Source organism: Hyperoodon ampullatus (assembly GCF_949752795.1).
Source record: "Hyperoodon ampullatus genome assembly, chromosome: 3".
Lineage (NCBI taxonomy): Eukaryota > Metazoa > Chordata > Mammalia > Artiodactyla > Ziphiidae > Hyperoodon > Hyperoodon ampullatus.
This window is the reverse complement of record NC_136916.1, coordinates 8,821,245-8,844,507: the sequence shown is the minus strand read 5'-3', so window position 1 is coordinate 8,844,507 and position 23,263 is coordinate 8,821,245. Positions and strand designations below refer to the sequence as shown.

General features: G+C 43.3%; 1 protein-coding gene across 1 annotated transcript; it reads right to left on the bottom strand.

Moving 5' to 3' along the window:
- Positions 1 to 727: 727 nt before the first annotated feature.
- On the bottom strand, positions 728 to 18,835 carry PHYH (phytanoyl-CoA 2-hydroxylase). Its single transcript, XM_079700404.1, has 9 exons — positions 18,733 to 18,835; positions 15,091 to 15,149; positions 13,765 to 13,875; positions 12,958 to 13,126; positions 9,203 to 9,284; positions 7,626 to 7,807; positions 4,933 to 5,082; positions 2,919 to 3,050; positions 728 to 1,044 (listed from the first exon to the last, which is right to left on the bottom strand). The coding sequence occupies exons 1-9, from the start codon at positions 18,805 to 18,807 to the stop codon at positions 991 to 993; spliced, it is 1,014 nt and encodes a 337-aa protein (XP_079556530.1). The 5' UTR covers positions 18,808 to 18,835; the 3' UTR covers positions 728 to 990.
- Positions 18,836 to 23,263: the final 4,428 nt, after the last annotated feature.

The window sequence follows — 23,263 nt, the reverse complement described above, 5'->3', positions numbered from 1 at the left end:
GGTGTAGAAATACAGTGCTCTATTAAATTCCCCCAGTCCACACCACTTGAAATCCAAATCAAAAGTATCTAACCATACGATATTTATTTTTCTCTTTCTGACTTACTTCACTCTGTATGACAGACTCTAGGTCCATCCACCTCACTACAAATATCTCAATTTCGTTTCTTTTTATGGCTGAGTAATATTCCATTGTATATATGTGCCATATCTTCTTTATCCATTCATCTGATGATGGACACTTAGGTTGCTTCCACGTCCTGGCTATTGTTACAAAGCAGAAACTAACACACCATTGTAAAGCAATTATACTCCAATAAAGATGTTAAAAAAAAAAAAGTATCTAACCATTTTCCAAGACCTTGAAAGAGGTTAGATTTCATTCGTAAATGCTGCCCTGTCCAATATGAGTTGGCAGAGAAAGTTACCCTGGTCTTCTCTCTTTAGAGAAAAAGACTTAGAAAGATCCAGTCTTTAAGGAGGTTGGTTGGGCTGGAGAGGCCATGGAAGGAAATCCTGTGTCAGAACATGAGTCTCCACCCCCAGTTTTACTCCCTGATGCCCTTCTTAGGCCCTCCACTAACTGTGCCTGTAATATTCATTGTTCCAGATTTGAAAAGAAATCTCTCACGACACAAAATTGGGAGGTGGTGGGCTTTGCGTTTCAGAACATTAATCCCTGCTTTGGTAAAAAGCTAATTGAATGAAAGAAACTGATCAAACATACTTCAATTATGCATCACCTTTATTAGTTGCAACCCCAAGTTTTCCTTAAAACAGTAATATTTCACTTTTACTAATTTTATGTCCATTAAAGCCACGCCACTGTGCTGCAGAATTACCCGTATGCAATTAAGTACCGGATCTGTGCACTTCGATTTTGTTATCAAGGGGGTAGAAAAGATTACATCATCTCATTGAGAAAAGGTTTTCCTCCGAGACCTTGTTCCATCCTGGTTTTCTTGAAAAGAGTTCGAGCAAAGGGCTATTTCAAAGGTTGATTCTTTCTCCTTTCACGACGCGTGCTCGAAATCTCCAAACATCCTGGAAATAATACCAAACATAATGAGTTTATGGGACACTTTGATTTGCCTATTCACCATAAGACAAAGTGGATTACTAGCATCTACAAGTGGTTAAATACAAAAAAGAAAAAAAAAAGTCCACAATAGTCATAACAGTAAATAAACCACATTCTGAGACTCCAATCAATGTACCTGCCAACATCTAAAATCATGTTTTGTAAGCCAGGACAGTGAGTCCCCACTCGTGTCAGTCTTGTTTTACTTGGCACTCGTGTTGATTACAGGTGTTGGAACTGGCTTTTAAGTCTGGTCACGATACAAACAGTTTAGTACCCAAGCTCCTGCTTTCCTTGGTGATGTTTGCCTGCCCCATTCTGAGTCTTCTACCCCTGATTCGATCATTATCATGAAAATGATGTCCTGGGCTACTGGTTTGGTTTTTTTCTTCTTTGTTCCTAATAAAACAACTCAGACTTCCTTGTTTATTTTTGAGCAAACAGCAAGGTATCCTGGGAAGAACGATTTTGGAACTGGACCTGACTGAAGTCTCCATCACTTACGTAATTGAGGGCAATCTCTTGAACTCTTCATTTTCTCATTAAGAACTTGGAGCTATAATGACTGCTCCACTGGGTTTTGGTGAAGAAAAGAAGAAAACGGATATGAACGTGCTTTTGTACCTGACAAAGAACTCTACAGCAAAAGTTAGTGTTGTTCTTTTAAGTAAAGCCAATGAACTACAGCTGAGAGAGTAACGAAAAATACAGGAACTGATTCATTTAGTACAACTGTGACAGACTTCAAACATAATATATACATTTTTTTCCTGCCTTGAAATTCAGGGTGTTGGATGGAAGCTCCAGCTGGCAAAATATGTTGCCTTTGTAGGACATTTAAGTACTGGACAAAGGGAGAAGGACAAGACTTCCAGGATGTGCAAATGTGAGACCAGAGCATTTTCAGATATGGGATACATTCATACATTCTAAAGAGAAAAGGGGTTAAGGGTAGAGGAAGATTTGTGTGCTGGGAAGTTGTTTCAGAAGGTGGTACCCTGCCTTTGGTGAGCAAGGCTCTTCAGAGTACTAGAAGGCCCTGAGTTATCATTACACTCAGCCTACTTGGGGGTCATGTCGCCCCCAGAATAGATGCACTTCGTTATCTAATGCAAATGCACATTTAACAAGTAGGGTCAGCTTCTTGGTTCCGATCGATGCTAAAATGTACATAATCTACGATGCAAATAAGTTTATTTATTTGCCTTGACTGATAACTTGTTATCGATCAGCAGCAGCATGGAATGTTCACCAGTTAAAAACAGATTATCTACAGATGAGGTGTATTAATTAGGAAAGCATATGAAATACTGCCTCACGCCCGCTATGACAAGCATCAGTGATCTCTCATCTCTGCTACATGCAGGCTTGCATTAAACTCCGGATGCAAACTGACCCAAACAAACACTTGCTTGAGAATTGCTTTCTGGGAGTCTTACTGGAATTCCAAACGCATATACTCTCTTTACAAACAAAGGAGGCCTATGATTGACAGCCCAAACCTTTAAAATGTGTGCGTTCAGAAGGTAGCCTTGTCCTCCATTTCCTCTCCTCTGAATTTGTTATCTACTTCCTCTCCTACCTGTCCGTTCTGCAACACGATGGCCTGCGTACCACAGGACAGCCCAGAGACTTACAGGATTCAGGTCTCCCACGCTGGGGAAGCAAGTAGTACAAACAAACTCCACTGTCATTCTTAGGTCTCAGCAATGTTTCCGAAACAAGCTCTAAACCCAAGCATTTTATACTTTCAAATTAAATCAGGTATAAAAATTATTAAGCATCTGAAGAAAAGAAAAAACCAAGATCTTTACCTTGTTATTTCATACAAACATACCTTCAGGCTGACGTCTTTCACTCCATGGATTTTACTGGCTACCTCTAAAACTTCCTGTCCAATGTTTTCTTGACTGGTACCCTTCACGTCGATGTAGTGGCAGTTGGCATCCGCAAAATGGCAGGAAATTGCCTGTGCAAAGTGAATCGATTCATGTTACAAAAACAAAGAAACAAAAAACACCCCGTTAACACCAGCAACCAAGCAAGGAGGCTTCTTTTAGAAAGTCAGTTCTGTCACTGAGCATTTGAGTTCTAGATTGAATGCTGTTCCCATGTGTCCTAAATCAGTCTCTTGATGGCTCAGCTGCTTTTTTTTCCACCCAGCTAAAGGCTAATTGAGAAATTACATGACGTTTTTCACTAGCTGTGTTATTTATTTTCCAAAGGTATATATGGGGCAGGGAACAGAATTATGTAAGTAAGAAGTCTTTAACTTTTTAGCATTTGATTTTTCTAATGAGTGGATACTGCCAAGTCCTACAAAGGAATGTATTGCAGGGTTTCTTATCACCTCAGTTACAGAAGTTACTCAGTTAAGTTTGTAATGAGTTAGTATTTCAATGGCCACAGATTATGGGGTGAAAAAACTGAAAAGACCTTGCAAAGGAAATAATAGGCAGACACCACTCTTGAATCAGAAGGATGTTTAAAGTTTGATCGCATTCACATACAATACCCACCTTATTTGCTTCTGAAGGTAAGATGCAAGTTCCTTGGTTCTCCCCATTCTTGAAGGACTTATAAACAGATCTAACTTGCAAGGCAGTAGTTAAAACTCACCTTCCTTGTCACAGGTTAGTTATCTTAGGGTGACCGCACCCATCAGAAGAGCTTCCTACTTTGCCCCAAATATCAAATTTCTAGGCAGCTGAGTCACAAACTTTATTTCCCATGGAAGCCCTAGTGGTATACCAAGCCATATTGGAGCCTGAGGCAAAAGGGAAAAAATGTACAGTCCTACCTGTACCCTTTTATGTATTTTTTAATGGTTAATATTTCCCCAAACATTAAAGCAGTTAAAAAATATTGAAAAATTATAGTCAGTATATTAAAACACATTATTTCCAGCGTAGTGCCTGTACCCCTTTGCACAGTTCTCAGGGTCATGGTAGTGGAGGGTCTGACCTCATCTTTAAAATTTTGGCATTGTACTCACCATGGATTTTTTGGCATTAATTTTGATTTTTTTAACTACTACATTAAAATATTATGTAACTGGACTGCTGAGGTTTTGGGGTACCCCTGAGGGGAGTGCCTTCTTGTCTCATGCTCCTCCCTCACCAGGCTCATTGAGCCTGGTGGATATTTGAATGAATGGAAGATGAAATCTGACAACTAACCCTCAGCCTCAGGGAGACAAAAGGGATTGTTGTGACAGACTGGAAAACTTCACTCAGCCCCAAAGAAGCCCCTAATATTTAGTATAAACAGCCATGTCATCGTAGGGAAATGTGAGCCCATAGTATCGTCAGATCTGTGGAATCTTAGAGAGGCAAGAAATCTGGGAATTTATGAGAAATTATATCCATTTTTAATGTAAGCACTGAAATCATGAAATGGAAAACACTGAGGCTAAGGGGTGAAAAACATGGCCACGTCTGATTTCCAGGCGGCCAGTTCAGACCTTCCTTTCCGATCACTAATATTTTCCCCAGTAGCAATAATATTACAAACGTTCCTCTTATATGAGCTGTATACATTCCAGATGTTCTTATTTGGTATGTCCGCCTTTGTTTTTGCCTCTGAAACCATAGGCGAGCAGCTTCCAATTAAGGAAGCTCTCACTCTGAAGCAATTCCATGAATGTTCAGGAGGCTGGGATCCTGAGGTCACCTGGCTCCTTGCTGCTGTGAGCAAGAAAGCATGAGGGAGGCAAATAGATTTCCTGCTAAGTAAACCAGACTAAAGGGCAGTTTAGTTAAAAGTCACAAATTCTTTAACTTTGAATATATCATGGCACTTTTGTTCCTAACCCGTCCATCTTCAGAAAGAGCTGTGATGTGAATGCATACCTTCCGGAATCCTTGACTTTTGTTCCGACCAGATCCATGGATGAGCAAAGGATGAAAGAAAACGGTGTCTCCTTTCTCCATCAGGAGGTGCACCCGGTCATTATTTTTGTCATAGTCCTGGATCCCGTGGAACATGATGTTAACCCCTCCCTAAAACACGAGAGAAGCCAAGTCCAGATGTGAGGAAGCCACTAACTAAAACCCTTATCAATGACTCATCAGGAAAAAACAAAGCTTCTCCAAGTTCTTCCAAGAGAAACAGATAAATAAATTAGATTTAAAAAAATAACTTACATATACCAAAGCTTCTCAGATGACTGGTTTTAGAAAGCCACACGTTGATGTTAAAATCTTGGACTTTTTAGACCGGATGAAAAATTTGGAATTTCCACCTACCCTTCATTACTGAATTATAAATGAAGATCTAGATCAGCTTTGCATTTTGTGGTAATGCAGGAGACCACCTTTCCAGGTTAACCCATAATCATTCTTTCCCACCTGGAACTTGGCATAAATCATTCTTCTGTTACTCAGGAGCATCTCTGAGAAGCTAACTATTCTCCCAAACTAGGGGAGAGAAAATACTCAGTTTTTCTGGGCTGAAAAACCACTCATGTCACATGCAGAGTAAAGAAAGAATAGTAAATTATAACATTATGGGGACTTCCCTGGTGGTGCAGTGGTTAAGAATCTGCCTGCCAATGCAGGGGACGCAGGTTCCATCCCTGGTCCGGGGAGATCCCACATGCCACAGAGCAACTAAGCCCGTGCGCCACAACTGCTGAGCCTGCGCTCTAGAGCCCACACGCCACAACTCCTGAAGCCCGCGAGCCTAGAGCCCGTGCTCTGCAACAAGAGAAGCCACCGCAATGACAAGCCCGCGCACCGCAACGAAGAGTAGCCCCCGCTCGCCGCAACTAGAGAAAGCCCACGTGCAGCAATGAAGACCCAATGCAGCCAAAAATAAATAAATAAAATAAAGAATAATTTTTAAAAATAATAAAATAAATAAAACATTATGTTTGTTTATAACTATTTTCAAAGTTAGTCACTGTATTAGGTAATGGTTATGTCTTTATGGAAGAAGCTAAAACGAGAAGTGACAAAGTTTGCAAACCTTTATGGGTCTTTGGAGGGTAGCATCCCATTTCCTTTCCTAAGACTATCCCAAATACAAATTCCGTTTGGGGAATGACTACTTTTGTACTGCACCGTATTAGGACTTCGACCCACTGAGCTTCTCTCTGTGCACAGGGTTGATATGTAACTAAGATAAGCTAATCTGACCTCCCACTGTGGCCACTTTGAATCTGAGCAGAGGATCGAAGAGACCGGACGTAGTCAGGGTTCACTGCCCATGCCAGGTACAGCACCCAACTGTTCCCACCGAGCAAGGACTCCCGCTTTCCTTCCCCATCCCCCAACCCCCAGAGCTGGCCAGCCTTCCCACCGATTCTGCCTGCCCCTGCAGCCCTCCAAAACATTCCCTTCGGCTGAAGTCAGTGAAAACCCACTTCTGTTGCTTGCACCAACCTTTCCTAAACCTCAACTTAATCGACGAATTTCAGATTTTATATCAGAATCTAGACTCAAATATTTTCACTTAGCACTAATCCTCAGTGCAAGAATTCTAACTAGGGGCTTCCCTGGTGGTTCAGTGGTTAAGAATCCGCCTGCCGATGCAGGGGACACGGGTTCGATCCCTGGTCCGGGAAGATCCCACATGCCGCGGAGCAACTAAGCCCGTGCGCCACAACTACTGAAGCCCGCGCACCTAGAGCCCACGCTCCGCAACAAGAGAAGACACTGCAGTGAGAAGCCCACACACCGCAACGAAGAGTAGCTCCCACTCGCCACAACTAGAGAAAGCCCATGTGCAGCAACAAAGACCCAATGCAGCCAAAAATAAAATTAATTAATTTTTTTAAAAAAAGAAGAATTCTCACTAGTTGGCACAGAAGTCCTGAGAGCCATATTCTTTACATCCCACAGAACCGTGTCTATTCTGTCTGCCTTAACAACAGGTGCTCTTCCCACCTTGATCATCATTATGGGATTTTTGAGACATTATTGCCTTATACCTAAAATGCTAAGAGTCTCCTCTCTGTTTTTTCTGCCTCTGGACTCTTACACCTGCAGTACATTCTGTGCCAGACCACAAGGTTATCGCCTTGAAGAACCAATTTGATCTCATCACTCATGGGCCCCAAAGCATTAAAGTCCTCCAGTATCATCAGCTGAATCGATAAACCATGAACAGCCGCGCAACAGGATACTACTCAGTCCTCCCCAGAGCCTCTCTCTGCCGGTCTGTTCAGCTGGAAGGAGATGATCCCACTTCTTTACTGCGAGACCCACCAATCAGGGTGTAAGACTCATGTGGCACTTGGCATACACATCTGGTGTTGCTGTGTTTGTGTCTTACCTCTGCAGTCAGGCTTCATAATCTCAGATCTTTTATAGCATCACCAAAGTTCCCCACTTTGGTTGGCTTTCAAGCACTTGTTGAAAGAACAAAGACAGTCATTTTATCTGACATCCTTGAATTTTCCCTGATCCTTATTCTAAATCCTAGAAGAATGTTTTGCTAAGAAAGGAAATGTCATCTTATTGGCAAAGTTCCTTATGTATACCGATGTGAAATCAAAACAACAAAAGATTCTGATCAAGACTCAGCCACCAGGCAGACTTACCTCCCACTGGGGATAATCGTGTGTTTTCAAGGGGCCTTTGTGTGTCCCTGGGAGCACAACCAGACAGCCGTTGTTCCGGTCGATGTGCTCCATGGCTGTCCAGGCACAAACGATGCTATTGCTGGGCCTGAAGGGGAAATAGTGCAGATCCTGGTGCAAGGGGTGACGGGATGTCTTCTTGCCTAAAACAGAACCTGCTGTTAAAAAATAAACTCAAGTCTCAGAATTCTTCTCCTCTGCCTGAAAAACCAGAACAATGACCTATCCCTGCAAAAGCAAACAGATGAAACAATGCTAAAGAAAACCAGCCTCAACAGATAAGCACCAAATTGGAACATTGAATCAGCACAGTGACTGTCTTTTTTTTTGGCCATGCCACGAGGCATGAGGGATCTTAGTTCCCCAACCAGGGATTGAACCCATGCCCTTTGCAGTGGAAGCATGGAATCCTAGGTGCTAGACCACCAGAGAATTCCCATCAGCACAGTAACTCTGGATCCTGTAATTCTTTCTGGGCTTCGGGTAGCCAAGGACTACTTTACACTGTTTTCTAGCATGCTGTACACATGTCATCATCTCTGTTGTGCTTTATTCCTTCCTAACTCTGGTTTGGGCACAGAGCTTAGTATTCCCAAAAAAAGGCTGATTAATTAAAGAGAGTGGTCAAATCTGAGGTCCTCTGATAGCCTTCAAAGTGCCTGGTACAAAAAAATATATATTCGTTAATTAACTAACTAACTAACTAAATAAAAGGCCTCTCAGAGGTTTCCCCACCAAAGTAGAAGCATTTGGTGTACAATCAATGTGGAGAATCAGAGATACTAGGCCCACGTTTACATTTTTCTCTAGTTTTGCCCTCTGAACGTGGTTCCCCCAGGCCACCGGATCTCTCCAGGCAAGACACCCAAGGAGGGAAAGACTTGATGTTAAACTACAGACCTGTCACATAAACCTCTCCCAGCCATCAGGAGGAGGACAAAGTAGAAAAGGATCAAGAATCTCTAATGGCCGATTTACTACCGCTGGTACAGCTGAATTTCTCAGTGTGGCCCAAGAGCCATCTGCATTAGCATCTCTGGGTATGGTTAATAAAAATGCAGATTCCTGGGTTCTGTTTTCTGAATCAGTCTCTCTAGGAGGGAGGTCTTAGAAGCTACATTTTAGCAAGCACAGGAAATTTTAAGAATAACTGTGGTATCTGATTTATAAGCATAGTTTTAACTTTGGTAGTAATAATAATGTCTTTAGATCAGGAAGGCAAAGTCCACACTCTCATGCAGGGGTGAGACTGGTAACAAGGCTTAGAGATGTTGAATAACAGCCTCTGGGGTGTAGGGACAGTCGTGTTTACTAAACTGCATCTTTCAGAAGCCAGTTGTGTAAAAACCCAGCGATAACCCTACACTTCAATGTTTTTATGATGTAAGCTATCTTAAGACTTAAATAAAAGTACATATATTCATTTATGCAGAGTTTAGCAGTTGTACACATTGCAATTAGTTAGAACATCAACCTTATGTACTTAAACACTTTTTGTTGTTGTTGTTGCTTCTACTTTAGAAATAAGAGCTCTTTACCAGAATCTGGAGGTTTGTTTATCAGCATTGTATGCATGGCCATAATATTGGGTCCGGTGAAGCACTCCACATATTTCAGAATCTAAGGAAGAGGGGAAAAAGTTCATGGGGAATCAGACACATAGGCAGGTGGCACAAAGTACATCTATCTCTACAAGAACTCAGATGGCAATTGTTTAAAACAATCCATCGATATTTCACAACCTTGCAAACAAACCATGGAAAAGTCAGCAACTGGAAATCACTGGAAATTGACAACACTCTGAACTAAACAGGCTTTTTGGAGCCAGCTGGAAACCTGAGTACTTCTTCTACAAGAGAGACCTGAGTCTCTGTGAGACACCAACTGCAAAGGGCAGAATGCCCTCTTTCCACCAAAGCTGTTGGCAGTTGCCCAGTGAGAAGGCAGCTTCCTTTCCCTTCACGGAGACTCTTCGTAAGAAGGGACCACGAAAGGCCCCGACAGGTTTGCCGCTGTCATGAGTAACCCCGAGGGCAGGAGAACAGGGGCCTGGAGGCCACTTCACAATCAGCATGGCCATTAATTCAACAACTCCCTCCTAAGGCCTCTGAACCAGGCAGAGTGACAGCAAATAGGGACACAACAGTGAACAAGATAAGCAGGTCCCTGCCCCAAAGGAGTTTATATGCTGGTGGGAAAAAAGATGTTAAACACATAATGACATGGGCCGATGTGGTTGAGACCCACGCTCCGAGGAATAAGCTGCAGTGGGAGCAGGTGACAGGGAGGACCACCTCCTGCCTCAGACCCACTAGAAAGGGGTAAAAAGAAGAAAGGACTCAACATTGCCTGCCTCCTGCCTGCCAGGGGCTTTCTATATATTGACACATCAGCTCGGTTAAGCCTCACAATAGTCCCTGAAAATTAATGCCCCCATTCATTAATAATACTTTGAAATGAATGCCCCACTTGAATAAGATGCCTACATTTGCAGAGCCAGTTAAATGAAAAAGATGGTATTCAAACTCCCTTTCTGTCTGACTCCAAAAAATGAAGCACATTCTACGGCTTTCTCACTATTTGATCTCTTGTGTTTGGCAGTTGGAGTATGAAACACTTGAAATGTTACAAAAATCTCAGGAGTCAGGCCTCATGCTTGTTTTTTTAATAAGAAGTTTGTTTTTGTCTTTTTTTTTTTGGTATTCGCTTAGGCTGCTATTTTCTAAACCTTCGTCATTCAAGAGCCATCCTCACCGTTTCTGTCCTGCTTTGCAGAATTGCCCAGTATATTTAGCCAGTATTCTCCCTAAATTAAATTAACTCACTTCTTTTACTTAGGTTTTTTTTTCTTTTTAAAAAAAAATTTTTTTTTTGGCTGCGTTGCGTTTTCGTTGCTGTGCACAGGCTTTCTCTAGTTGCGGCGAGCGAGGGCTACTGTTTGTTGCGGTGCGTGGGCTTCTCATTGCGGGGGCTTCTCTTGTTGTGGAGCAAGGGCTCTAGGTGCGTGGGCTTCAGTAGTTGCAGCACGCAGGCTCAGTAGTTGTGGCTCATGGGCTCTAGGTGCGTGGGCTTCAGTAGTTGTGGCACACGGGCTTAGTTGCTCTGCGGCATGTGGGGTCTTCCCGGACCAGGGCTCGAACCCGTGTCCCTTGCATTGGCAGGCGGATTCTTAACCACTGAGCCACCAGGGAAGCCCCTCTTTTACTTAGTTTTATCCTGATTAATAATATTCTTGAAATCATGGATTTGAGGTGCTGGTTCATTTTTCCAATACATACTAAAATAAATACCCAGCTATTAAAAGAATGCCTACCGGGCTTCCCTGGTGGCGCAGTGGTTGGGAGTCCGCCTGCCGATGCGGGGGACGCGGGTTCGTGCCCTGGTCTGGGAAGATCCCACATGCCGCGGAGCGGCTGGGCCCGTGAGCCATGGCCGCTGAGCCTGCACGTCCGGAGCCTGTGCTCCGCGACGGGAGAGGCCACAGCAGTGAGAGGCCCGCGTACCGCCAAAAAAAAATAAAAAGAATGCCTACCTCCTAAAAATCATTGCATGAACCACCAGATACGTGGTTCACACGTTACAGAGGTAGGAAATCTGAAAGCCCCGATAGAGCTTAATCTACTACATGTTGCCTGTGATTTCCAGCTTTTTATCCTTGATCCACCCACACAACTTCCATTTCTATACCAGGACTTGAGGTTGGGAAGCATGCATGGCTCAGAGGGGCCACTTCTCCTCCCACCCCCAACCCAAGGGGCCCGACATCCCAGGTGGCTCAGCTGTACAGTCTTTCTTCATGAATCAGATTTTTTAACAGCACTTGAGGTTACAGTTTCTATTAAGTACTTTGTGCAAAGTGTCCTTTCAAACCATTCTAAATAAATGGTCATAAACTGTAGTACATTTATGCAATGGAATACTGTGCAATAGTTTACAAAGTATAAAGTAGATCCATAGATACTAATATGGAAAGATGTCTCAGATCTATTGCAAGTGGAAAAACAAAGTGACAACCAGTATGTTCCCTGTCACACAAAAGGTGGGGTTATACAGATATGCTTGATTATACCTGAAATAATTCTAGATGAATACATAAAAAAACTGAACAGTGAGTGGTGCTGGGGGTGGGAGAATTCACTTTTCATTTCATGTCCTTCCATACTATTTGGATATTTTTATAAATATGAACTACTCTTAAATAATAATTTTTTAAAAACTAGTTTACATTTATTTGTTTGCTTTTTTTTTGGCCGCGTTGGGTCTTGGTTGCTGGGCTCAGGCTTTCTCTAGTTGCGGTGAGCAGGGGCTACTTTTAGTTGCAATGCATGGGCTTCTCATTGCGGTGGCTTCTCTTGTTGTAGAGCACAGGTTCTAGGCACTCAGGCTTCAGCAGTTGTGGCGCGCAGGCTCTAGAGCGCAGGCTCAGTAGTTGTGGCACACGGGCTTAGTTGCTCTGCGGCATGTGGGATCTTCCCGGACCAGGGCTCAAATCCGTGTCCCCTGCATTGGCAGGTGGATTCTTAACCACTGCGCCACCAGGGAGGCCCTAGTTTACATTTAAAAACAAACTCACAGGGCTTCCCTGGTGGCGCAGTGGTTGAGAGTCCGCCTGCCGATGCAGGGGACACGGGTTCGTGCCCCGGTCTGGGAAGATCCCACATGCCGCGGAGCGGCTGGGCCCGTGAGCCATGGCCACTGAGCCTGTGCTCCGGAGCCTGTGCTCCGCAAGGGGAGAGGCCACAACAGTGAGAGGCCCGCCTACCGCAAAAAAAAAAAAAAAAAACAAACTCACACCTCTACTGACCAGATCATAAAACAAAAAGAAAAAATAAATGGCTATTACAATAAATAGCCTCAGCACTATCACCCCTGTGGAAGTGCCTGTATGAAGTGTGAGAAGGGCTCTCTCTTACCACAGAATTCCTGCTCTTCTTCACCAAAAATAATTAGCAAAAGCAGGATTTCTCAGTCTTGGCACTACTGACATTTTGGGCTAGATAATTCTTTGTTTGCGGGAAGGGGCTCTTCTGTGCGTTATAGCATCCCTGGGCCCAAGTAGCAGCATCCCTGACCTCCACCCATTAGAAGCCAACAGGACACTGTTCCTCCTGCCTGACAAGCAAACATGTCTCCAGACACTGCCAAATGTCCATCTCTGATTGAGAACCACCACTCCAGTACCCCAGTAGAAAAGGGCTAGATAAAGTTAAAAAAATAATAATAATATTTCAGAGGCAGGCATGCAGATGGGCAGTTAGCTTAAAGAGAAAGAGAACACAAGAAGGCCTTGAACCTCAGGGAGGGTGCAGTATCTGAAGAGTTCCTTATCTTCTTGGAAATCTTGGACCTTGGTAATCACTTTCTCACTTGGCACATACTCTGATTTTGCAATGGTCACATCTCTCATCACCATCAATCCCAGTGGTTTCACCTCCTTTCTGCAGATTCTTTCAAACTCTTCCCTAGAAAATTCAATTGGTAAATGATGTCATTACCGCAGTCTCCAAGCACCTCCCTGGCCTTGTTCTGTGGAAAGACTGGAAGGTTTGGGGGTGGGTTTTCTGCACCAAGTTGGCCTCTAGCCCCAGGTTGAATAGTTCTGATGGGAGGAAGCAGAAAATGGCCAACTCAGGAGTGCCTGCCTCCTAACTGTGAGGCTGAAACTTGCTCCCAGAATTCAAATATTCCTTAGCCTAGCAGACCAGTGGGGAAATATTTGTGAGTTGGTTTCATCTGAATAAAAGAACAAACACTTCCCTAGCACTACAATAAGCCAGGCCCTGTTTAAAGTATCCTCTCTCTATTTTACCTATTTAGTCCTAAAAACAACTCTAGGACATAAGTACTGTTATTTCCCCCGTTTTGCAGATATGGAAACAGGCATGGAAAGGTTAAGGAATTGCCTCATATACACAATGTTAAGCGACGGGGCTAAGATTAAAGCCAGCCACCCTGGCTCGAGCCCAGGTTCTAACAAACCACTTCCTAACAAGCCCAATCCCTGAAAAATATCTGTACAGACACAAGCTAATCTTACTCGTATTCCCACTACACACATATAATACATATTTCTGTTATAGAACAAATAGTGTTACTGTACCTAAAATATTGAATATCAGCATCAGACACCAGATTTTTAATGACAAGAAATCCATTTTCTTCATAAAATTTTCTCTGTTCTAGGCTTAGAACATTATTATCCCGAGTATACCTAAAGGAGAAAAAAATCTCAATTTAAAAATCACAACCTAACAATATGCATCAAGAACCTGAGAAATGGGGCCTCCCTGGTGGCGCAGTGGTTGAGAGTCCGCCTGCCGATGCAGGGGATACGGGTTCGTGCCCCGGTCTGGGAGGATCCCATATGCCGCGGAGCGGCTGGGCCCGTGAGCCATGGCTGCTGAGCCTGCGCATCCGGAGCCTGTGCTCCGCAACGGGAGAGGCCACAACAGTGAGAGGCCCGCATACCACAAAAAAAAAAAAAAAAAAAAAAAAAAGAACCTGAGAAATGTATGTACTCTTCCACTAAGCATTTTTATTTGTAAGACTTCAAGGAAATAATCTGAAAAAAATTTTAAAGCTTTAGATCCGAAGCATTAATTACTGTCACCAAGAAATGGAAGAGTAATTAACTAATCATATTATATCCATTCAATGGGACAGGACTCAAGCATTAAAAATAAAGAGCATATAATAGCATGGATAATGCCTATTAAATTAAAATATGATGACAGTGATGTAAAAACAAGACACTACTTGTTTAAAAAAAAGACTGTAAGGAAGTACAAAAAAAAATTTTAATAGTGATTGCCTTTATGTAATGGCATTATAGATGATGTTTTTTTAATTCCTCCTATGTCTCTGATTTTAAAATTTATTCTGTAATGAACATGTATGGTTTTTCAGATAGGAAACTAATATATTTTATGTTTTTAATTGTCTAGTTCATGCATTCACAGAAGAAATCAAAGTAACAAAAATCTAAATAAGTGTACAGCACACACACACAAACTCAGATCACCCTGTCCATTACTCTGGTTTGGAACTGTGACCCTATGAGAATATTCCATGGAGATCAATGTTTTCCACTTCAAAGATGATTTTAAGACAAACCAAAAATGCTAGCTAATACATCAGACTAACCAAACAACAGGCTAATTTAAATGAGATATACCATGCCTGAATTTTACAAAATAAGATTATGCACTTTCTCACATTTTTCCCCCTTTCTGAATTTTAAAATACATATAGAAAAAGTCAGGGTCTTCAAAATTTTCCATGATTGTTAGAACAAATCCTGGAAATGGAGGATTTGTATAATGAATTCTCATCGGGCAACATGTATTTTAAATCCTAGTTACCACTAGAAAAAAAAAAAACCTTTATATACATTGTATGGTTAAAAATTAAAATTAGATCTACTCACTGGAATTGTTGAGGATGGAAGCTGGCAGGAGAAACAGTCCCTGAAGTGTGGTGCGCTATCTAGGGTGTGAATTAAGGCAAATGAAGTAAAATTTAGGTGTCAACTTTTTCTAGAAACCGTCTGCCCTGGATTGGTTTTCACAAGGGAAGACGGGCTCTGGATAGTCACCAAGCAAACTGATTACACATGTAAGTTCTGTTGCACTGCTGCTTACCTCATTTCATTTCACAATAGCCTGATGAGGTGGCTGCGAGCCAGGAGCTTTATTATTCCTGTTGCACAGAGCAGGAACCCTAGGCTAGGAGAGCTCAGTAACTAGTCCAAGTTCACCCAGCAGAAAACAGCTGAGCCAAGGCTTCCACACGGTATTCAGAGTTTCCATCTATTTCATTCCCCCTCGGCTATTTCTCCCACCAAACTACTGAACGAACAAAAATGGAAAGGCTCTATTCTAGAAATGTGTGCCATTCAAAAGAGGAATTTAACTTAGTAGGAGTCTAGTCCAAAATATTAGCAATATTGGCTGGTCATTAGGAAAAAAGTCTACCTTTATAGAAAATGTTTGCCAACCCTGGCTCAAGACTAGGAGCTGTTGGGACTTCCCTGGTGGCACAGTGGTTAAGAATCAGCCTGCCAACGCAGGGGACTCAGGTTCGATCCCTGGTCCGGGAAGATCCCACATGCCGCGGAGCAACTAAGCCCGTGCGCCACAACTACTGAGCCTGCGCTCTAGAGCCCACGAGCCACAACTACTGAGCCCCCATGCCACAACTACTGAAGCCCGTGCGTCTAGAGCCCATGCTCCGCAAGAAGAGAAGCTACTGCAGTGAGAAGCCTGTGCACCATAATGAAAGAGTAGCCCCCACTCGTCGCAACTAGAGAAAGACCACGCACAACGAAGACCCAACGCAGCCAAAAATTAAAAAAATAATTAATTAATTATAAAAGAAAGAAACAAAACTGAGTTATTTGTAGTGATGTGGATGGCCCTAGAGTCTGTCATACAGAGTGAAGTAAGTCAGAAAGAGATAAACAGATATCATATGGTAAGTCAGAAAGAGATAAACAGATATCATATGCTAACACATATATATGGAATCTAAAAAAGAAAATGGTTCTGATGAACCTAGGGGCAGGACAGGAATAAAGACGCAGATGTAGAGAATGGACTTGAGGACACGGGGAGGGGGGGAGTGTAAGCTGGGATAAAGTGAGAGAGTAGCATGGACATCTATACACTACGAAATGTAAAATAGCTAGTGGGAAGAAGCTGCATAGCACAGAGAGATCAGCTCGGTGCTTTGTGACCACCTAGAGGGGTGGGATAGGGAGGGTGGGAGGGAGACGCAAGAGGGAGGAGAAATGGGGATATATGTATATGTATAGCTGTCTCACTTTGTTATACAGCAGAAACTAACACACCATTGTAGAGCAATTATACTCCAATAAAGATGTTAAAAAATTAAAAAGACAACCCAAAGAACAGGAGAAAATGTTTGCAATCATATATCTGATAGGGAACGTGTATCTAGAATATAATAAAGAACTATTACAACTGAATAACAAAAAGATAAATAACCCAATTAAAAATTGGCAAAGGAGGGACTTCCCTGGAGGTCCAGTGGTCAAGACTCCACACTCCCAATGTAGAGGGCACAGATTCGATCCCTGGTTGGGAACTAAGATCCCGCATGCTGCACAGCCAAAAAAAAAAAAAAAAAAAAGAAACACTAGTTGCCTTAGGTTTAAGATTTGCAGCAATACAGCCTTTCACAGGCCTCTGAATTACCTATGGTTTCTCAAAAGAAAAAAAAGTCTATAAAATAAACAATGACTCCAAGAAAAATATGATCCACATAGTAGAGTATCATTTTAAATATCTTAAAGAACTAGAAATTCCTTTTTGTTTTCTATCCAGTAATCACAGATCACTGACTTAGCATCTTGGCTTTTTTCTTATTTTTTTCATTGTTTCTTTAGCTTCAAGAGTTACTTTCAGAATGTCACTTCTCTTAAACATGTTATCCTTTTTGAATGATGTCTTTATATAACTGGGGATAATATAATAGTCAAGGAGATGGGAATTCCCTGGAGGTCCAACTGCGGAGGGCCCAGGTTCAATTACTGGTCGGGAACTAAGATCCCACAAGCCATGCGGTGAGGCCAAAAAAAAACCCATCAAGGAGAGAGGCAGGCGCCAGGTGTCAGAATTACCAGCTACTGTGTTTTCCCCAAGGGAGAGAGTTAACCTCTTTGTCAGCTGTTCTCAGCAAAATGCCGGGACAGTCCCGATATCAGTCCCGAACCGCAACGAAGAGTAGCCCCCGCCGGCAGCAACTAGAGAAAGCCCACGCGCAGCAACGAAGACCCAACGCAGCCAGAAATAAATAAATAAATTTAGTAACAAAATAAATAAAAATAAAAGTATTGACAGTCTGGACCCGGAAACCTTAATCTAGTTCCAGTTATATCTAGTCCCAGTATATTGGTGGTTCTCACAATTAAAATGTATCAGAAACAAGTGCAAACAGATCGCTGGGCTCCATGCCCAGGTATTTTGATACCACAGGTCTGAGATGAGCCTGAGTATCTGCGTTTTTAACAATTGCCCAGGTGACGCTGATACTGCTGGTCCGGGGACTGCACTTTGACAACCACTGCTTCCCTTAAATGACCTTGGTCAGGAGTTTTCACCTCTCCTAGCCTCGACTGTTTTCTCAACCGTAACAGGAGATTACAGAGTCACCTGGGTTCCCTTCATCAGTTTGTGGATGAGATTTTAAATTTACAACGGCTCTGATTCATCAAGGCTTGGAATTCAGCAGAGAGAGCAATAGTGAAAGTAAAAGAAACAGCCAGTAAGATCGTTTTAGGAAGGATTTCAGGATCCTAAATATAGCAGAACAGGTCACAAGGGAAAAAAATCCCAGGCCCAGTTTTCTGCGGAGCTTCCAAAAGTTCGCGCTGAACGAGAACGCTTAAACTGAGCAGGCAAAAACAATTCTATAAAGCAACTTGACTTCTGTGTCACAGTGACGTCTCTCTGGATCCAACGCCCGTAGCGCACACATGCTCTCGGGGATTAACTTCTCAAGGCCTGACCAGGAGCGGACACAGGGCACCCAGCCCTTCTCCAGGAGACAGTGTAAGCTCCACGGGGCTCCCCTGGAGAAGGAAGAGCTGGGAGGCGGCTCCGCCCTGAGAGGGCTCCGCGGCTCCTCCAGGTAGCTCTGCGCCCCCGTTTACGGTCTCGGTCTCTGGGCAGCCGCGGCCATCAGGCGCGGCCAAGTGCAGAAAGCGACAAGCCAGCAGAGAGCAGGCCCGCTCGGTAACGACTTCCCAACCCCGCCCGCCCCCCAGAGCCGGGGAACAGAGGCCCAGAGGGCCGGGAAGCCTGCAGCGACGCCACTCCAGTCGCTGGGGCCAGCAGTCCCGGGCCTACCGGGCGGGCCGGTCCCCTCTGGGGCCTTGGGGACCACCGGCTCCTGGGGACGCACCTGTCCTCGCCCCCAGGGCCCGGGAGAGACGTGACCATCACGGGGACAGGCGGCGCGGAGCAAGGAAGAGCCGGCGCGGCGGCTGTGTGATGCGCCCTGATAGCCACCACCCTTCCTGCTCGAGCCCCGCGCACCCAAAGGATACGACGGCCCCGGCCGAGCGGCCGCCGAGGTGTCGCAGCAAGACGCGCAGGCGGGCGGAAGCGCGATCCTTGTCCATGGCATCGGGCGGGGGGACACCCGGTGGCCCGGCCTCGGCCGCACTTAACTCTGCGGGCGACCCCGCCTCCGCGCGGCGGGCGGGGCTTGGCGCTGACGCAGCTCAACCCGGGCCGCGGGGCTCGGGGAAGCGCCGCCTCCGGGGAGCGGCCTAGGGCGCTGCGCGCAGCTTCACATGGCGACCACAGCGCGGGGCCGCTGCCTGCGCACCTTGCTTCTAGTGGATCGCAGAGGTCATCTTTGTCACACAGAGCAGGAAGCTAGTGCCCAAGGGCTCAGTCACTAGGGTAAGATCGCTCAGGAGGAAATCCAGCCAGAACATAACTCATGCTTAATGGCATAGTTTCCACTTATTTTATGCTGTATGACTGATCCTTCCACTAAACTGCTGAAGGAATAAAACTTCAAATGTTCAGCCCTAGAAGTAACATGTGCTTTCCGAAAGAGACCTTTAATTTAGTGGGAATCCAGTCCGAAATATTAGAAACAGTTTGGTCATTTTAAAAAAGTGTAGGAAATAAATGATTCTATGAAATGTCTAAACCACGGTCTAGTATAACATTTATTTATTTATTTATTTTTTATTTTTTTGGCGGACCACGCAGCATGCGGGATCTTAGTTCCCCGACCAGGGATGGAACCCGTGCCCCCTGCAGTGGAAGCGCGGCGGGGGGGGGGCCCTAACCACTGGACTGCCAGGGAGTTCCCTAATTTTTAATTTAGTAAAGAACTAGAATTTTTTTTTCCCCCGATGGGATGAGTTTGGGGATGAGTGCGTGAAACCATCACCACCATCAAGGACATAAACATCCATCGCCTCTCAGTTTCCTCCCACACTGTTTATCTCATTTGTGTATGTGTATGTGTGGTAAGAACACAACATAAGATCTACTCTCTTAGCAAACGTTAAGTATAGGATGAAGCATTTTTAGCTACAGGCACTGTGCTGTATTGCAGATCTATGTTTTCTCTTGCATAACTGGACCTTTGTACCCACCTCTCCATGTCTTCCTCCCATATGCCCTGGTAACCATCATTCTCCTCTGTGCTTCTAGGAGGTTGACTTTTTTTTTTTTTTTTTTGAGATTGACTCCTTTAGATTCCACATACAAGTAGTATCATGTAGTATTTGTCCTTCTGTGATTAGCTTATTTTACTTAGCATTATGCTCTCAAGGTTTATCCATGTTGTCGCAAATGGCAGGATTTTCTTCTTTATTAAGGCTGAATAACATTCCGCTGTATGTATATACCCCGTCATCTTTACCCATTCACCCATTGATGGACACTTAGGTTGTTTCCATATCTTGGCTATTGTAATAATGCTGCAGTGAACATGGGGTTGTATGTATCTCTTTGAGATCCTGATTTCAGTTCATTCGGATAAATACCTAGAACTGGGATTGCCCGATCATATGGTAGTTCTATTTTTAATTTTTTGAGGTACCTTTATAGTGTTTTCCATAGTGGCTGTAAGAACTAGAAATTCTTTCCATAAGATCTCTTTTCCATCTAGTATCTACAGATGGCTGGCTAAGAATGTCCTTGGGTTTTTTTTCTCTCATTTTTTAATTGTTTCTTTATCTTAAAGAGTTACAGAACGTCTCACCTCGTAAACATGTTTTGATTTCTTAATGATGCCTTTATATCATGTGGTGAAACTGCCATAGTCAAGGAGAGAAGCAGGACTCAGAATTACTGTAAGCTGCTGCCTGTTTTCTCCAAGGCAGAAGGGAGAAAGGACTGTCTTTGGGCTTCCACCTCTGGATTCTTTATTCTCTTTCCATGTTTCCTCTTACCCACACTCCCAGATTCTTTTACTTAACAGGAGGTCCCTGGGCCTTCCCTTATTAGCTCTTAACCTCATTCCCCTCAAACTTCTCATCCCGTGGCTGGAGCCTGACCCTGAACTTGTCGAATGGATTTCTAAGGGTTTTCAGGAGATACACTTGTGTTTATCATCGTTTGAAACGAAGTATCTGGCCTTTGATAGGTACAGGAAAGAGAATCTTCATCTTTCTGAGAAAAACCCCCGACGGAACGGGAATGGTCAAATAGGTATCTCCTTACTGCCCTCGCGTGGTGAAAAGTGGAGACTGCTGGGAGGAGGAAAAAAAAATGTCAATTCAGTCCACCTCTACCTGAATTTTTTTTTTTTATTGAACTGTAGTTGATTTACAATATCGTGTTAGTTTAAGGTGTACAGCAAAGTGATTCAGTTATACATGCATATATATGTATATATAGTCTTTTTCAGATTCTTTTCCATTATAAGTTATTACAAGATTTTGAGTATAGTTCCTTCTGCTATACAGGAAGTCCTTGTTTTGTCTGTCTTTTTTTTTTTTTTTTTTTTTTTTTTTTGCGGTACGTGGGCCTCTCACTGCTGTGGCCTCTCCCGTTGCGGAGCACAGGCTCCGGACGCGCAGGCTCAGCGGCCATGGCTCACGGGCCCAGCCGCTCCGCGGCATGTGGGATCCTCTGGGACCGGGGCACGAACCCGTGTCCCCTGCATCGGCAGACGGACTCTCAACCACTGCGCCACCAGTGGCCCTGTCTATTTCATATATAGTAGTGTCTATCTGTTAATCCCATACTCCTAATTTATCTCCTCTCCCCCTTTAGCAACCATAAGGTTGTTTTCTGTGTCTGTGACTCTTTCTGTTGTAGATAAGTTCATTTGTATCATATTTTAGATTCCACATGTGATATCATATATTTGTTTTTCTCCGTCTGACTTAGTATGATAATCTCTGGGTCCATCCATGTTGCTGCAAATGGCATTATTTCCTTCTTTTTTATGGCTAAGTAATAGTCCATTGTATATATATATACCATATTTTCTTTATCCATTCATCTGTTGATGGACATTTAGGTTGCTTTCATGTCTCGGCTATTGTAAATAGTGCTGCTATGAACATAGGGGTACAAGTATCTTTTCGAATTATGGTTTTCTCTGGATATATACCTAGGAGTGGGATTGCTGGATCATATGGCAACTCTATTTTTAGTTTTTTAAGGAAGCTCCATACTTTTTTCCATAGAGACTGCACCAATTTACATTCCCACCAACAGTGCAGGAGGGTTCCCTTTTCTCCACACCCTCTCCAGCATTTATTATTTGTAGACTTTTTGACGATGGCTGTTCTGAGTGGTGTGAGGTGATTGTAGTTTTGATTTGCATTTCTCTAATAATTAGTGATGATGAGCATCTTTTCATGTGCATGTTGGCCATCTGTATGTCTTCTTTGGGGAAATGTCTATTTAGATCTTCTGCCTGAATTATTTAAAGATTAAGACATTTATCCTTACAGGCCTTGAGAGAAGCCTTGGCTTTCCTGACCAATGAGAAATCGGAATGAAATGAAGTTATCTACACCTGTATTTTTAATGTTACCCTAAAATATCCTCATTTTACAAGTGTGTGAAAATCCCTGCCCTCTCTACCATCAGCCATTTACGCAATGGTTGTGTATAAGTTTATGACTGTTAGAAGAGATGAGGAAATCCCTGAGTGCTTTCAGTTGTTATCTGCCTTTTTAAAATTAGAGGTAATGCTGGGTTTAAATTTTCCATTTAAGATTCCATTGGGGCTTCCCTGGTGGCACAGTGGTTGAGAGTCCGCCTGCCGATGCAGGGGACACGGGTTCGTGCCCCGGTCCGGGAAGATCCCACATGCCGCGGAGCAGCTGGGCCCGTGAGCCATGGCCACTGAGCCTGCGCGTATGGAGCCTGTGCTCCGCAACGGGAGAGGCCACAACAGTGAGAGGCCCGCGTACCGCAAAAAAAAAAGATTCCATTGGGAATTAAAACAATAAATTGTCCTTTAGGTAAAGTGGTAAATGTTACTAGTTTTTTGTTTTGTTTTGTTTTATCTTTAATGTTACTAGTTTTTTAAAATAGCAATTTGGGGGAGTTCCCTGGTGATCTAGTGGTTAGGACTCGGCGCTTTCACTGTCGTGGCCCACATTCAGTCCCTGGTCGGGGACCTGAGATCCCACAGGATGTGCAGCAAGGCCGGAAAAAAAAAAAAAAAAAAAGGTAATTTGGATTATTTGGAAATTCCCTACGTAAGCATCTTTAGTAATTGTGTTATTAAAATAAAAACAGTTTACAACCATTGAAACAAAACATTAATGGAATGTGAACATTATCACAGGAGTGACAGTTTCTTCTTCAGCGTTTGTTATTTATTCATTTCTTATTAAATAAAATATTTATTTTCCCCCTTCAAGCAATGTACTTAGTTTACCCAAATATTGAAAGTAATCTTGAAGACAAATGTTTAAACAAAACAGTTTTCAAAATCATCTAAGGAATAGTTTTTCCCAATGTGTAAGATGTTAAAGGAAATGATTTTTTAGATAATAGCCATATATTTGAGCAGCTAAGAAAAATTACGGGGCTTCCCTGGTGGCGCAGTGGTTAAGAATCCGCCTGCCAATGCAGGGGACACGG